Raw genomic sequence first — 15,162 nt, 5'->3', positions numbered from 1 at the left:
TGCCCTCACGCGACGGCCGCGTGACTCTGCGCGAGCGCGCCCAATTTCTTCAAAGCCGCGTAGCTGAGCACATGCAAGACAACTGACATCAACAGACGACACGTCTGCACCGCACGTTCCTGTGGCCTTTTGATGTCCTAACTTGTTCGCAGGCTGCTGGGCGCAACGTGCCTTTCTACGGCCGAGTTACGAGAAGAGTCGCAAGCACAAGGCGCGCACACACTGAGCACGCGCGGGGCGGGGGGGGGCGGTTGCATATGCTGCCAGGCCTTTCCGGCGGATACCTGGCAGGAAAAAAAAGGTTGAGACGCTGCAGAGCGCCACTGTGACATCCGCGTTGACAGCAACAACGGCCAGGGATAGGTACCGACGTGGCTAGGCTGAGTCGGTAGCCCTTCGTGTCTCTCTGCAGCCGCATAGAGGGGGTCATGGCGCACATGATGCCAGCGACCCGCGCCTGATGGTCAGAAGCTTTTTCACGCTTGCCCAGCTCTCCATCCCCAAATGGAATGCAAATGAATGCACTTCCACAAATGCGTAGGCAGTTTCATGTGTAGACGCTCATATATCTCCAGATATGTCTAGGTATCCATCGTTTTCGCGATGTGTGTGTAGACACGGCGCTGCGTAGAGGAATCAAGAACGTAGGGGGTCGCCGCTTCGCTTACCGCCCCATCATGAGGAGTGTAGCCGTTGGGTTGCCGCGGGTGATTTGGGGGAGGACGGAGGCGTCAACGACGGAGAGGCCGTCAAGACCCTTGACGCGGAAAAAGTCATCCACGACCGTCCCCATCGCCGCCGTTCCTGCATGGTGCCAGATGCTGCTCATGAAGGTCAAGACGTACTCAGCCATTTGCTGTGGATCGTCGGGGGCTGGAAAAGCCAAGCACCGAGACAACGCAGACGCACTCTGCGCAGATTTACAGCGGTCCACGCCTCTGCAGGAGTGTCGCGGAAAAGTGCGAGGGACGGGGCCAGAGAGCGGATATCTCAGGCGAGAGAGGCGCGGCAGGCCAGCAAACCAACAAAGTGATGAAGTCAGTCAGACGCGAAGGAAGGTCTTAATCATCTCGGAAACCTAAACCGATACGAGAGCACCTGCGCGGGCCTCTGCTGACAGCGAAGCAGCCGAATGGGAAACAAATTCATTTACACCGGTTTCACAAGTGCCTGCTTTTTGCTAGAGTAGCGTATAGCGTGAAAGTATCTTGGCTGAGGCCTACACGGCAGGATGGGCGGGTAGCTCGCGACCCACTGCTGAGAGGCCTGGAGCGTCTCTTTTTGTTGGAAGCTTCTGGAGGAAGCGGGGATGCGAATGACCAGGTCTTCGTCGTCGGGTTCCTCTCTCTCAGACGCTTCAGCGCCGCGGTCTCGCTTCGCCTCCGCAGATGAGGGACAGAGCCCGTAGAAGCGGTAGTAGACGTCTTGCAGCGGACAAGTTTTGCTGTAGAGTCCGTTGGTGAATTCGTCGCTCACAAGTTTACATGTTGCATTGCAGCCAGGGTCTGCCATCGACCTTGCGAGCCGCGGCAGGTGAACTGTATACGCAGGGCGACTTAGCACTCGCTCGTTGTCGTTTTCATCGCTCGCACGCTCAAGCAAGTTCTCCAACAAACGTTGCATATCCGCAATTCGCTCCAGAGAGGACAGTCGACTCTCTCCGCGGGTCGCCGGCGTTGCTCCTGCGTGTGAAGCACACAGCACGAAAGGAGACGGAGGGATGCCGCGGCATCACTGCACGGTACAAAAGCGCCATCGGCAGCTGCGTTACATAAAAGCCGATACCCCCCATCCATTTCGATGTATATTTATATACATATATACCAGATGAGTACGTGATTTACTTGACACCTTGAAACAGGCGTCAGGCAAAGAGCTATGAGAAGGCACATGCTTGCGCGTAAGGTCTCGTGTGGCGGGGTCGAGGCATTCACCAGTAGACAGATGAAGCACACGGCTGTCCCTCCGTCGCCGCAGTCTCGGGCAGTTTTCTACTTTTGCTGTACGCCCCGCCTAACGCTTGAGCTCTCGCAGGCAGTTACCGGTTTTCTTTCTGTGCTCATTCGCGCTTATGCCTTTTTCGTCTTCGTCCTCATCGTCGCCCTCGTCCGCGTCTGTCACGGGAAAGATCCTGACCATCGTGTCGTGGTGCCTCTGAACCTGACAAAACGGAACAAAGGAGCTCCCTAAGCAGCAGCACTTTGGGGGCGAGACTCGAAGAAGACGCGCGTGTATATAAGCTGATACACTTTTTTATATGTTTGCGACTAGACCGAAAACCAGAGAATCTCTCTATCCGGGCACCCGGATACATGAGGGAGACAGGACGCAGACGCGAACTCTCCGGAGGCGCAGGCGACCTAGAAATACAAGCTACCAAACACACAGGGGGACGAATCTACGAGTGGGAACACTACGAGGTGCCAGATATACGAGTTTCCAGCGCAGTTTAGTACACACACATACGCGTGCAACTACGCCCGGAACTTCATGCGTACCTATTCTTTCATTGACATATATATATATATAGAGAGAGAGAGAGAGAGAATTGGGCACCTATGGAAGCTTACTTCCTCGAGAAGCTCGGGGGTGAGAGAGGCGGGGGACGTTTCTTGGAGCAGCTTGGTCACGATTTGAAGGAAGGTGTCGAGGAGGAAAACCGGACAGGCAGTTTCCCCCAGAGGGTCCACAAGGCCCCGGAAGGCGTCGCTGTTGACTCGCTAAACGGCAAACAAACGCGCCGACCGACGAACACATGCATTTAAGCGCGGATACTCGCATATTACCCAAATAGTCCCGGAGGGGTAACTGTCAGACTAGCGATCCTCGTGCGGCGCTCACACGCCTCTGCACGGATACAAATATGCGTCTATTATTTATATTTATCTCCATCAATAAGCGTGTATAGGCTCCTTCTTGCGTAGATGTGCTCGCAAGACCCGAAGAAGAAGCTGGGTCTGAGCCAGGACGAGCAGATACAGAAGCGACCAGAGACTTGCCAGCGTTGGGCGAGACACAAACGTGGAAAAAATCGGACTAAATCACAAAGACTTAGGGAGTAACGCAAACAAACATTCACAAGCTCGTACACGCACGCGGAGAGACAGTGCGAGGGCGAGCTCCAGCGAATAAGCTGTGTACTCCGCGAAGAACGAAAACAGAAGCTCGATGAATTTGCACGCGAGCCTGTAACCAAACTGAAAATCGCGTGGGCAGGGGAAAACGCCGAGCCCGTAACTGACCTCGAGCGTCGTTTGCAAGCCTCGTATCGCGTCGAAGAAGTCCTGAGGATCTTGGAGGTACTTTGCATCAATCCTCACGTTTCCGTTTCTCTCGAGTCTGACGCTGCCGCGCGATTTCGGCTCAGAGATAAACGTGAACTGCACCGCCGTGCGGCTGCGAATCCCAGCCAAAGACGACCCACAGAGTTACACACAACAACACCCGAGCGGTCAACGCATATATGCAGATGTAAATATATATATATATATTTATACATGCGTAGATGTACAAAAACAACCCCCCGATCTCCCTCTCCTGTCTTTGGCGTCCTTGTCTCCAGTCCCTCGCATCTGTCGCTAAATACACAGATATGCACAGGCAGACCTGCATTGAGAAGTACGCGCAGGCGGGCGGCCGGATGAACTCGCGCACATTTCAACAGATACGCGGTTTTCTGAGGCAGTCCGTGGAGATGCACGTCCTCCTGCACGTAGCGGTAGCTGTGAACCCCGCGAACGCAAGAATTTGTGCACGAGCCTCTGCACAAGTTGAGTCGAGCTTCGCCTCTCTCACCTCGCACACTCAATCGCTCTGCGGAGGAGGATGCAGATTGGCATCGTGCGGCGCTCGCGTTTGGTAGCTTGAGCACAGCGGCTGAAGAGGCGGAAGGTCGCGGACATGACCGTTGTGTTTCGAAGGTGCGGCGGCACCAGGGCGCGCGCGGCGAGAATTGGACCGTCCATCGCGTGAGGGCCGTACATCGTTTCCACAATCACCTGCGTGCACTTGAGCGTCCGCGCTCCGATCCTGGCGAAAAGCGAACGCGCGAAAATGTGCACTGGCACACAGATATATGTGTGTGTGCACATAGATGCATCCATGATATATACCTACACACATGTACACATACGTCCCTATTTCTACACACAAGCATGCATGCACACACGCATCCATATATGTGTATGTGTATGTGTGTGTGTGGATGTGCGCGAGTAGCAGTGAACAGTTGCAGCGGGACACATTTCCGGCTTGCACGTGAGGGCGGGAGCTGCGGCTGCGTGCCTTTCGCGCTTCAGCGCCTCACGCGAAGTCGCTGCACTCGGGACCGAACGCGCGGAAGCCGATGACGTCGGAGATCCGGGGGGCGCTGAATTTCCGCTGCTGTTCGCGCGTCAAGAAGAGGCCCACGGGCACTGCGATGCGGTCGGAGAACTTCTGGCCGAGCTCCGGGACGTCTAGGATGAGCGGGAGCCCCAAGGCCGCGATCTGCTTCGCAGGACCGACTCCCGACTTGAACAGGTTCACAGCCGACAAGATCGCGCCCGACGCCATCACGACTTCGCCGCCCTCCCTCACGCACGCGTGGAACACGCGCGGCGGGCGGAGATTCTGCGCAATCGAAAACTCGCTGTGCATCGCGCGCCACAAGCGCGCGCCTGCGAGGACAGCGAACGCCGAGCGTCACAGCACGAGAGGGGGGGAGGGGGGGGCACTGTGGACGCAGACCGGAGAGGAAAACGGGAGACACAAACACAAGAAGCGGTCTACGCCAGCTCCCGACGCACGTACACCTGTGCATCCCTGCAGAATTGATGTGTGGGTGTATCCACTCGAGCGGTTCGGAGTCTAAACCCTTGAGCCGTCCGCTTTGCCACGTATTTGCGTCTGAGAGGAAGCGCGAGCCGCCGAAAAAAGCGTGGCTCCTGCTTTCAGACAAGTAAATACATATACATATAATTAGTGTATGTATGTACATATGTGTATATAGAGATATGTGTACGTGTCGGCGGGCGCTGACTAGTGCTGAGGCTAGCTGCAGAGCACAATTGCAAGGTTGCGTGAGGCCTGCGGATGCCTCTGCAGCCCTGCGGAATGTGAACTCGGCAACGTTACATGATTATCCAGTTTCACATGCATGCTCAGTTTGACGTGAGACATGCCCCACTTCGTACTGCAAGATGCATGCATAATAGAGGAGCGTTCTGCGGGCTCGCCGTCTCTTCTCCGCGTCGGATAGCAAGCGGATAGGACGCGCCTACATCCCTCGCTTGCGCCCAGCCCTTACTTGCGCCGCGTCGCTGCCGTCTGGGCGAGCTCTCTCCAAGCGTGCGGAGATCAAAGGCTCGCGTCCTTCGGTAGTTCACGCAGCGCGCTCGAGGGCGAAGTCCAGACATGTCAAACACCACTTTCTGCAGGCAGAGCGGCGGAGCCTCAGGACACAGAAAGGCAGAAGTTTACGCAGGTCGGCGCGTCCGAAGCACCATGGAGCTTCTGGTGGCATCAAACAGCTAGGAACGCTCTACTGCAAGGCCTGCTGCAAAGACATATATATATTTATATATAGTTGTATAACCACACAGATTTTAACATCTTAGCAGTGAGGAGTTCAAGCAAGCAGATATTATGCCTTGATGCGCACTTGCGGACGCATATGCCTGTAGATACATGCGCGTATTCTATTGCGTATGTGCAAAGGATGGTGAACGGCAGGAACTCGTTCTGTGGCGGTTGGAAGATGTGAAGAGGAGAGGCTCACGCGGTGCTTCAGCGCATGCTCAACTCCGCAGCCGCATCCTCCACACGCATTTGCACACATGTGCATTCTTACATACAACTGTATATTCACCGCTGAAGGCCAGTCGACGCAGAGAGATCCCTGTTCTCATGGAGGCAACTGCTAAGACAGAATACAACGGAGCCGTTGTCGAATGCAGGCGTCGTCTGCATTCGCACCCCCTCGCTCGAGCCCACAGCGTGTCTCGGTGTTTGGACAGCATGCACATCCCGCGCACCAGGACAATGTGGTCGGTGATGAGTTCGATATTTTCGGCGGGCGTAAAGCTGGCAAAGTTAGCTCCGTAGTTGGCTGCCAAGAAGATATCTGCCGCGTTCCTGAAGCCCGCGTCGGAGGAGTTGAAGAGCGACATCGACCTCCAGAACTCGCCATGTCTCAGCTGCACCGAGGTCGGAATCGGGTAAGTGTAGTTTCCGTCTTCGTGAAAGCCGCCATGAGGAATGAACTTCTGCTCGACGAAGCTCCGACAAACTGCGCGCGAAAAGTCGTTGTCTTGCAGCATCGGCCACGCCACTTTCTGCTCGACCCATGCCGAAGCCTAAAACAGCAGACATGCAGATCTAGGCATATGTGTCCATACATATTACTCTAAGGGCACGTTGCACGGTCACGAGGAAAACGGACAGGAAGAGGTGGGAAGCACCGAAACCGAAAGATGTATGCAGTTTCATTCACGCTCGTGTCGGCGCGGTCGCAGGTGTGGAACGCTCGCACACGCACATGCGCCACGGGGCGAGCCCGCCTGCGGGTCTGCGTGCCTCGTGACTGCGCACGTGCTGATCCCCAGTAGTCGCCTACACCTGTGAATCGGTGATGAGCACACCGAGCCTGACCTATACGTGTATATACATGTATATGTGAACGAATGTTTGTGTGCATGTCTCTGGGAAACTGAGTAAATAGGTTTGTAGGTATGCATGTACGTATGTATGTATATACCTAAATATACACAGCTCACCGCTCCTACTGAGGCCTACACACCCAGGCGCTCTTTAGGACTGCCTGACGCCCCATATACATAGATTTACACATGCATATATATATATATATATATGCCTGGTCGTGTCCGAGGATTCGTAGGGTGCTGTTCGGCGCACATGCAGGCCTCAGTTGCCGCGTGCGTTATATCTGTTTCGTCGGCGACCGGTCTGCGGTTTTTCTCGCCTCGGCTGCCCGACCCGGTGGACGGCTTCGATGTCCCAGGAGTGGCCGTGTTCGCGATTGAGATAGGTGAAGTACTCGTCGAGTTCCTGCACCATGATGGCGACGTTGACGCTCGTGCCGCCGCCCATGACTTTGCCGATGTGTGTGCGCACGCCCTGAGTCGTCACAACTGGCTGGCTGATGCTTTCGTCGTTGATGCCTCGACCCGCTCCTTCCAAGTCCATCGCCCACGGCGTCCGCTCAGCCGAACGCGCAGGCCCCCGATCAATCACCAACACACGCTTGCCTACCAGGATAACACAGGGGTTCTCTCGCTGCTAAGATGAGTAAAGTCAGGAACCTATATATTACGCCTAGACCGAGGATAACCCATGCACTCGCACTCGTAGGTCCAAGAGCTAGATACAGGCACATGCACTTGTGCTTTGGACGGTGTTCTCGAGGGCTGGATGAGAGCCTCGCAGGGGAGGTCGAGACACCAAGCAGCTGGCGCGCGCTCAGGAGCGACATCCAGGCAGCAGGCAATTTGACAGCGGGAACATACAGATGCGACCTAGGCAGATGCGGCAACACGCGCTCGTCTGGAGGAATCTCAGGTTCGACAACGCGCGTGCGTATCCCCAGTTACATGCCTGCTCAGATGCTCTGCGAGTCTGAGGCGCGCCGCTAGGGTGGGGCTCCACACTCACACCGCAGGGTAGCAATTCACTTCGACAGGCAGACGTGTCCGTCTCATCGTCACTCGCCTCGTGCCACTGTTACCGTACGTGTTTTCGCTCCGCAGAAAAACATATACATATATATTTATATCGTTGTGTGCAACTATGCAAATGTGGATGCGTCAGCCGAAGGAGCAAGTCTACCGGGGTATCCTGAGAATGTGAACTGTTGTGACAGGCTACCTGCATTCGCCATCGTTCGCGCGAACGGGCAGCCCGCTGCTCCCGCGCCGACGACGATGTAATCAAACAGCTCCAGGGGTCGACGAGGTCCCTCGGCGCCTTCCAGCTCTGCGTCTCGCTCAAAAAAACGCGGCGGCTCCGCTTCTGACGGTTTTGGGAGATCCGCGCCCTCCGCTGTAGCGAAGGCATGCCGGTGCTCATCAAGGAACGCCAGCAGCGCAGCTCCAGAGACCTCCGAGGCTGCCGAGCCTGGCGACGCGCTTGACTCTGGTGATGCATCTTTTTTCGAGTAAGTATCGTACAACGTGGTGCCTGCGTCCGTGGCGGCTGGATTTTCCTCTGGAGGAAAACCCGGCGCGATGGCATCTGGAGCAGCATCACCGTTCGCGGGGCGAACGGACGTGTGAGTCGAGGTTGGGATGGAATGAGCAGAGGCGGCGAGCAGATTATTAAGGAGCAGAGACAGACTTGCGAACGCCAGGGCGGATAATATACACTGGGTGGAAATGCTTAAGGGGCGTTTCCAAGCAGACGGCAATGCCGCAGCTGGGGAAGGTAGGAAGAGCAACATGGCGCCCGATGTGCTGGACCTTCCACGTGACTTCTCTCTGCAGGAAAGATATGCAGACAGACGCAAGATAAGACAGAGCCTGAGGAGGCAGGCACGCCAACGGAAACTAGCAACGCATCAAGAAACTGGAAGAGATCGAGTTAGAGATGGGCATCTCCGTGGCTGCGCGAGTCCAAACCGGGGGCGACGCAGACGGAGGTCGTAGTACCGCGCATCGCGATGCACCGAATCAAAGACGGCAGAAAGGCTAGGCCAAGACAATTAAGCGAGGTGAAATTGAAGGGGTTTGTGATAAGTGGAAGCGTTTGCGGTGGCGCTCACGCCCTCTTCTAAGTGACCTTTCCTACTTTCCCATGAGTCAAACTGCGAGTCCCATCGCTGGAGCGACGGCCAACCTCAGTGCGAGAACCAGGAAACCGAAAGATATGAGGGCGGAACTAAGAGTGGATACAGAAGGAAAATGCGCTGTGATGCGCCGAGGTCGCGTTTAGTCATGCATGAGTCACGGCAGAGGCAATGCAGGGCGCGCAAAAACCGAGAAACCTGGCACGAGTATGTCAGTGAAGAGGGTCTTCTCAGGCAGCGTCCACAGGCAAACTGGACAGCTGCCGCTGCCTGCGACAGACATCAGATTGGAGGCCTTCCCGTCCTCACGTCTTCTCGCACGGTTTGCTCGCCAAGCAGATAGAGAATCTGTTGCAGATATTGGAAAGCTTTGCCGCTTCAAGCGTCCCTAAACCACACACAAATCTCGACGCACTCACTGACATTTTTCACAAGCCGGGCCGAGTGAGTACTGCGAAGGCTAGTCACAACATAAAAAGATGCAAAAACACTAAGAACCGAAAGAGAAGCGACTTCGTGGAAAAGCCAGCCACGAACTCTGAAGACATGCAGTGAGATACCTGCACTCCGCAACGTCTACATCTGCTTATAGCTTCCGTGCGACACATGCGCCCAATTCCCAGCAGGCGAGTCATTTCGGCCCGCAGAGATCCCAAGCTCACTATTGTTGCAGTACGTGTATACCGGGCAAAAAGTACATGGTTGGGCTGCCGCAGTCTGCGCTCCACTACAGAGTTTAAAAGCTACAGCTATTCCTCAAAGAATGTGTAGACCGCCGCCCGCGTTTGGCAGCCACACCTGATATACACAGTTCTATATATTTTGTTATACCCATCTCTTCTACGATTTACCAGTGGAATTTCGCCTTCCCCACTTGCCAGGCTTCTGTTTCGCCGCCGCCATCACGACAGGCGACCCCGCGTAGCCACGCTGTGTTTTAATACCCAAAAAGGGAAGACTTGCGTGTGGAGTGGGTGTTCGTTCCTCATATTCGCTGCTGTCCTCATGGCAGAAAGGGCCTCTTCCCCCACCTCTGCAGCTACACATGCGTACAGAAGCGAAGCTAGTGCATGCGGACACAGAAACCCCGCGGCAACCTCCGCAGTTTAGAGGCACCCTCGTCGTTACCCCCTGCGCTACGGATAACTGATATCCTCGTGGTCTCAGTCTAACTCTCCAACTCGCAAGGTACTGCACAACACGTCCTTCCGCATTTACTGCGCCATCCACATGGACTTCCTCTCAAACCTGGCGCTACGTTCTCTGCAGCGAGACCTGGTGTCCTTTGTTGGTGGCACTGGTCACCAATGGTTACACATTTGGGTATTTTGTCGTAAAACAGACGTGAGGAATCCAGAAAAGGCTCGCATCCTGCTTCTGTGTGCTCTCTTGGTACTACGATTTGCTGTGTGTGTGAGGGACCCTACAGGTCATGACGACATGACGACCCACTCCCTCTCGTCTCAACAGTTCATAATGCTGAACAGCTCTGTCGTGCAGCTAACACAGTTTAGATCTACGCATGCTTCCCGCTCAGAGAAGCCCACTTGTGACGTGCGGATGCCTCTTTCCTGGGAAACGCGTTGCAGTGAAGGTCAAAAGGTGAGGCGCACAGAGCGCACAGGCGCTCGCATCTTAAGCCTCGATGCGTACATACATATCTATTGTTCAGGAATATATATATATATATATATATATATTTATATATGTATTTAGAGAGAGAGAGCCGCCCTGACTCACGCGTGCCCTTTCGAGGGCAAAGATCTGCTGGAATACGCCAAGAGAACCCGACGGTGTGTGAAAACAGAAGCTGGGGCAGGAAGCAGAAACAGAGACACTCGCGGAACAACCAGAGAGCGACGGAAGCCGAAAGGCGAAAAAGGAATGATATGCGGAAGGAGACAAGGAGAAGCCACGGAATGGGCGCAAGGTCGCCAGACGAGGCGAACAGCGAAGAAGAGAGGCGCAAAACCGTTCATCGAAAAACACGGAGAGCCTGATATGAAATGAAAAGTGGTCGCTCCTGTCATGATGAAACCTTGTGGCAAATGTCTCGTCGCTCGTGCCTCGCAGATGACCTTGAATAGAAAGGTCACGAAGTTTTGCATGCGTCATGAATACAGAATGGGCGCGTTGCGCGGGCGACTTTTCTCCGTTATCACTTCTTTTTTCCTCTTTTCTTTTCTTTCTACGCTTGTCTTTTTTTCTCCCGGACTTCGTCGAGAGGCGCTTCTGTCCATGTGGTTGTCTACGCGCGACGACTGAGGCGAAGCCAGGCAGGCATCATTCGCGGCGCGCCTTTTTCTGGCTTTGAATTCCCCAATTGCGCTCTTTTCGTGTCTCCTTCGTCTGGTTACTTCGCCCGACTTCGTTAGCCAGTCGCTCTTTGAGCGAGCCCGTTAGGTAGTCTGCAGCGATGATCGCCTCAGGATGTTTTCAGATGTTTTCAGGCAGCTCTTCTCTGGGCGAAAAAACAGCCGCATGACTAGAGACACCGGAGAAAGACATTCTGTTCACCTGTTCCTTTTCTTCCGTCGTATCCTTCTCTATCTCTCTCCACTTCCTCTGTAAACGTTGTCGCCGTTTTCCTTGGTCCGCACGGCTTGTATAGAATGTGACGTCTCGATTTCACTCATTCGGAGCTTCTCTCGCCCTCTGCGCCTCCTCACGAAAAGCATTCAGCTCTTTTCTCCGCGACGTTCCCTCACTGTCTGGGCCACGTAACAGCGCACGTATCCTCTTCGTCGCTTTCGACTCTTTTCTATCGCTTTTCCCACCTGTCTTCTTTTCCCCTTTTTTCTCGGCTTTTTGGAGACAAGATGCCGGCGACAGTTCCGCACACGCGTATGCCTGACAGCAACAGAGTGCCTGTCTCCTCGACTCTGCGCACTCACGCCATCTGGGTAAGGCAGCCTAAAAGTCCCGTTTCTCCCGTCTTTCTATTTCGTTTCAGCAATCACGTTTTCGTACGTATTTCTCTCTCCTTAGCCTTGTTGTTCGGAAACCGCAAACGCGGTGGTCTCCAACCCAGGGCGCCACAGTTTCCGTGCGTTTGCTGTCCTCCTCTCTTTCCCCATTTCTTGTCCTTGATTGTTTCTTCGTGCCTTCGGCGTCGCTTCTTCTTGCTCTTGCGCGTCATCTTCATTTGTGCGTATTTCTTACATACGTTTGGTAGCTCACCAGAGAGAGACACAAACCCTCCTGAGAGTGTGCTTTCGCAGTTACACTTGAGTAGATTCGTGTGCTAGGCGCACTACGCGCCCTCGCGCGAGTGTGAATGCGGACCTTGCCATCCGTATGTGTATATCTATACATACGCACCGCCATCTATATATTCACGTGTGTGCCGTTCGGGGTATAAACAGACGCCTGTCGTCCGACTAGGTGGCAGATGCCTGCGTTGCGCGTCTGTTTTCAAAATTTTGTCTCTTCAGAGAGACACAGTCGGGCATGACCCGTACGCGCCGCAGGCGGGTCAGGAGGCGGCAGTCGATGCCTCGCTGCGCGACAAGGCGCAGGAGCTGCTAGTTCTCGCCAGACTGACCGGCTCAGTAGCCTCTCGCACGCCCGGCGCGTGCCCGAAATGCAGACAGGGTGAGAATCCAGCTTTACTACTGGGATTCGCGTCTGTCGTGGAGGGACAGAAAAAGGTTGAATGGAGGACTTTGGAGCGTCGTCTTCGCTCGCGGCGAGGGTTGGTGAGCGGTCTCGAGGGGAAAGTTCGCTTCGTAAAACCATACCTGCGGCGAAAATTTTCCGACACGCTTTGTTTCTGTCTATCAGGCGCCAGGGAGTTGGAGTCTAGGGTTTAGACTCGAGACATCGCAGTGCGTTCTGCGGAGGTCGCTGGCGTGCGCCGCGCATGGCTGGTTCCTTTCCTTGCTGCGTCTGCATGTCTCCTTCTACTCGTTGGAGCACAGCTGGCTCGCACTGTTCTTTTTGAGGAGGTTTCAGTCGTTTTTGTCTCTATCTTTTCCCCTCGGTCTTTCGTCGTTCTCGTTTCTCGGGGACTCCTGCCGACGGAGGAGGGAGATAAATTGCGTCAGTTTTCTTTCCTCGCTCGCTCTCCAGCGGCGTCTGCGCCTTGCCACGTGTTCACTCCCGGTGCATCTTCCGTTGCATCGACGGCTATTTACTGTTATCAATTATCTTTTTTCTGCAGTCGGGCATTTGGCCTATCAGTGCCGCAACATGCTCACGGGCGCCACCGACGCGCGTGACGCCGCAGAAGAGGCTTTCCGGCGAGTGCAGGCCCACGACGAAGAGGAAGACGACAAGGTAAGATCTGCGTGTCCTTTGAAGCGCGACTCCGACCTGAGTGCCGAAGTGGGAATTCGTCGTTCGTTCTGATGCCTCCGCCCTTGGTCGCCGCCACAGGCTCTGCGTTTGTTTCTTTTTTACCTGCTCGTAAGGCCGTGCGTGTGAGGGATGCTTCTTTGCCTGCGCGAAAAGCGCGGCAGGAGAGTCTTGTGAGGGGCTTTTGTGTCTTTTTTGGGTCGTTCTGTGTGGTGTCAGAGAGCTTTGTCGGCATATGGGCGGTTGGTTCCCCGCCCCTCCCGCGCGGTAGGACGGCAGACTGGAACGCCCTGTTTCTGGTTTTTTCTGTTTTTTTGTTTTTTCAGAGAGCGCGACAAGCTCTCGGCATCGCGACCGACTCAGAGGACAGCGACGACGACACCCAGATGCGGAAGCGGTTTCGCGTGGGCTTCCCGGGTGGCGATATCCGGGCTTTGTCTGCGGAGAAGAAGAAGCGAAGGAAGGCGAAGAAAGCGGAATCTTCCTCGTCGTCAGACAGCAGTAGCAGCAGCTCAGACAGCAGCAGCGACAGCGAAGACGAACGGGGTGAGCCCACAGCGCGGGAAAGAGTTGAACTCACGAAGAATTCGGCGCTTGCGGAGTCTCAGAACTCGAGCGCCTCGACACAAGCTGCCTCCGGGGACCACGCAGAGAGGAAAAGGGAGTTGTGCGCCAATTTGATAGTGATTTGTTTCCTCAGCCTGGTTTCCCGCCAGCAACTAATGCAATGCAGATCAAAGTAGAGATAGCGAACGGTGACTTGTTTTTGAATTCAACTCGGCTTAAACTTGATCAAACGCAAGCTTGAGGCGACGACAGGATGACGTTTCACAGAAGGGCGTCTCTGCCTCCAGTGTCCCTTTCTTGTGCAGCGAAAAAGAAGAGAAAGAGAAAATCGAAGAAGCAGAAGAGGCGCGACCGAAAGTGAGAGAGGCCTCTTTGCCGGTGAAGCTGGCCTTCATTATTTGTCTGTGTCCGCTTTCTCTGTTTGACATCAATGCGTCCCGCGGTAATTTGCTTTCCCACTTTTTGAATTCAGTCCTCTTTCTCCGGCTGCGCTTCTGGTTTTTCCGTTGGATCTCCGTGGCGAATTGTGCGTCCTCGAAGGCTTTCGTTCTGTTTCCATGTCTTCTTTTCCACTCTTGCATATTGCCCCCCCCCCTGCGTTTCCGCGTTCTATCTGACCGTGCTGGCACACAGCGGTGCATGCGGCTCGTGCACATCGGGGCTTGATCGCGTGATCGCGTGCTTTATCTCATTAGCGTTAGCTGCAAACGGTCCCAATGGGAATAGCAGCACTTTTTTGGGGGTTTTGGTCGGTCGGTCAGCTGCAGAGAGGTCTTTTTTTTTCAGCTGGACCGTCAGGTTCTGTCTTCCATTCGTCATCGCTCTCCCCGCGTCTCCGTTTTCTGTGATTTGCTGGGCATTTCGGCATTTCGCGGACCTCCTGCATGCATGTGTTTCGAGTTTGGTTTGTCCTCTTCTTTCAGATCCAAGAGCAAGAAGAAGAGGTCGTGATTAGCGAGAAGCGCTTGGAAGTGATGAGGGTAGTCTTTCCCCGATTCCGAAGAAAAGCGACAAACGCCGCTCTCGCGCAGAGTCTGAGGCAAAGGTCGTCCATCGAGGGCTTCGGTGACTTCTCCCCTCTTTACGTTGCTTCCTTTTTTTCATTCCTCTGTTTTTTAAACGTGTGACTTTCTTGCGCGCCCTACCTCGCTGCTGTCTCTACCACGTCAAAACGAAAAAACGCAACGATATGGAATTTATTTTCCTGCTGTCGAGCCCACGATGCAACTATCTCCGTCTCTCTGGATATATTTGATGGGCGTGTATATTTTCGTATGTATTCATGTATATGCATGCCACACACATATCAGTATTTATATGGACTTGCATGGATTTTTAGGCTATATATACGCGTGAACACGAGAGAGTGTAGAGTTGGGACAGTGGGATGTAATCTGTCTTTTGCCGTTTTGGGTCTTTTTGTCGCCTGACTGAGTTTTCTATGTTTCTGCTGCCCTCCGTGCCAATGCCGCTGGTCGTCTCGAGCTGATGTGCTGAGGTTCTGCGCGGCTCTTCTGATG

The 15,162-nt window shown here is 54.5% G+C and overlaps 2 protein-coding genes across 2 annotated transcripts; one reads left to right on the top strand and one right to left on the bottom strand.

The window, feature by feature from the left end:
* Nucleotides 1-5: 5 nt before the first annotated feature.
* On the bottom strand, nt 6-8,434 carry BESB_015360 (GMC oxidoreductase; the record flags this gene model as incomplete). Its single annotated transcript, XM_029360265.1, has 12 exons — nt 6-63; nt 669-873; nt 1,224-1,682; nt 2,043-2,160; nt 2,571-2,720; nt 3,243-3,396; nt 3,796-4,029; nt 4,307-4,658; nt 5,288-5,411; nt 6,015-6,335; nt 6,976-7,247; nt 7,825-8,434. The coding sequence occupies 12 exons, from the start codon at nt 8,432-8,434 to the stop codon at nt 6-8; spliced, it is 3,057 nt and encodes a 1,018-aa protein (XP_029216932.1).
* Nucleotides 8,435-11,598: 3,164 nt separating this feature from the next.
* BESB_015350 (zinc knuckle domain-containing protein) lies at nt 11,599-14,003 on the top strand (the record flags this gene model as incomplete). Its single annotated transcript, XM_029360264.1, has 5 exons — nt 11,599-11,682; nt 12,214-12,373; nt 12,942-13,057; nt 13,402-13,621; nt 13,948-14,003. 5 exons carry the CDS (start codon nt 11,599-11,601, stop codon nt 14,001-14,003), a joined length of 636 nt encoding a protein of 211 aa, XP_029216931.1.
* Nucleotides 14,004-15,162: the final 1,159 nt, after the last annotated feature.

The sequence above is a fragment of the Besnoitia besnoiti genome, chromosome IX, assembly GCF_002563875.1.
Source record: "Besnoitia besnoiti strain Bb-Ger1 chromosome IX, whole genome shotgun sequence".
NCBI classification, from domain to species: domain Eukaryota; phylum Apicomplexa; class Conoidasida; order Eucoccidiorida; family Sarcocystidae; genus Besnoitia; species Besnoitia besnoiti.
The sequence above is the reverse complement of the archived record's forward strand: the minus strand, read 5'-3'. Positions and strand labels throughout refer to the sequence as shown.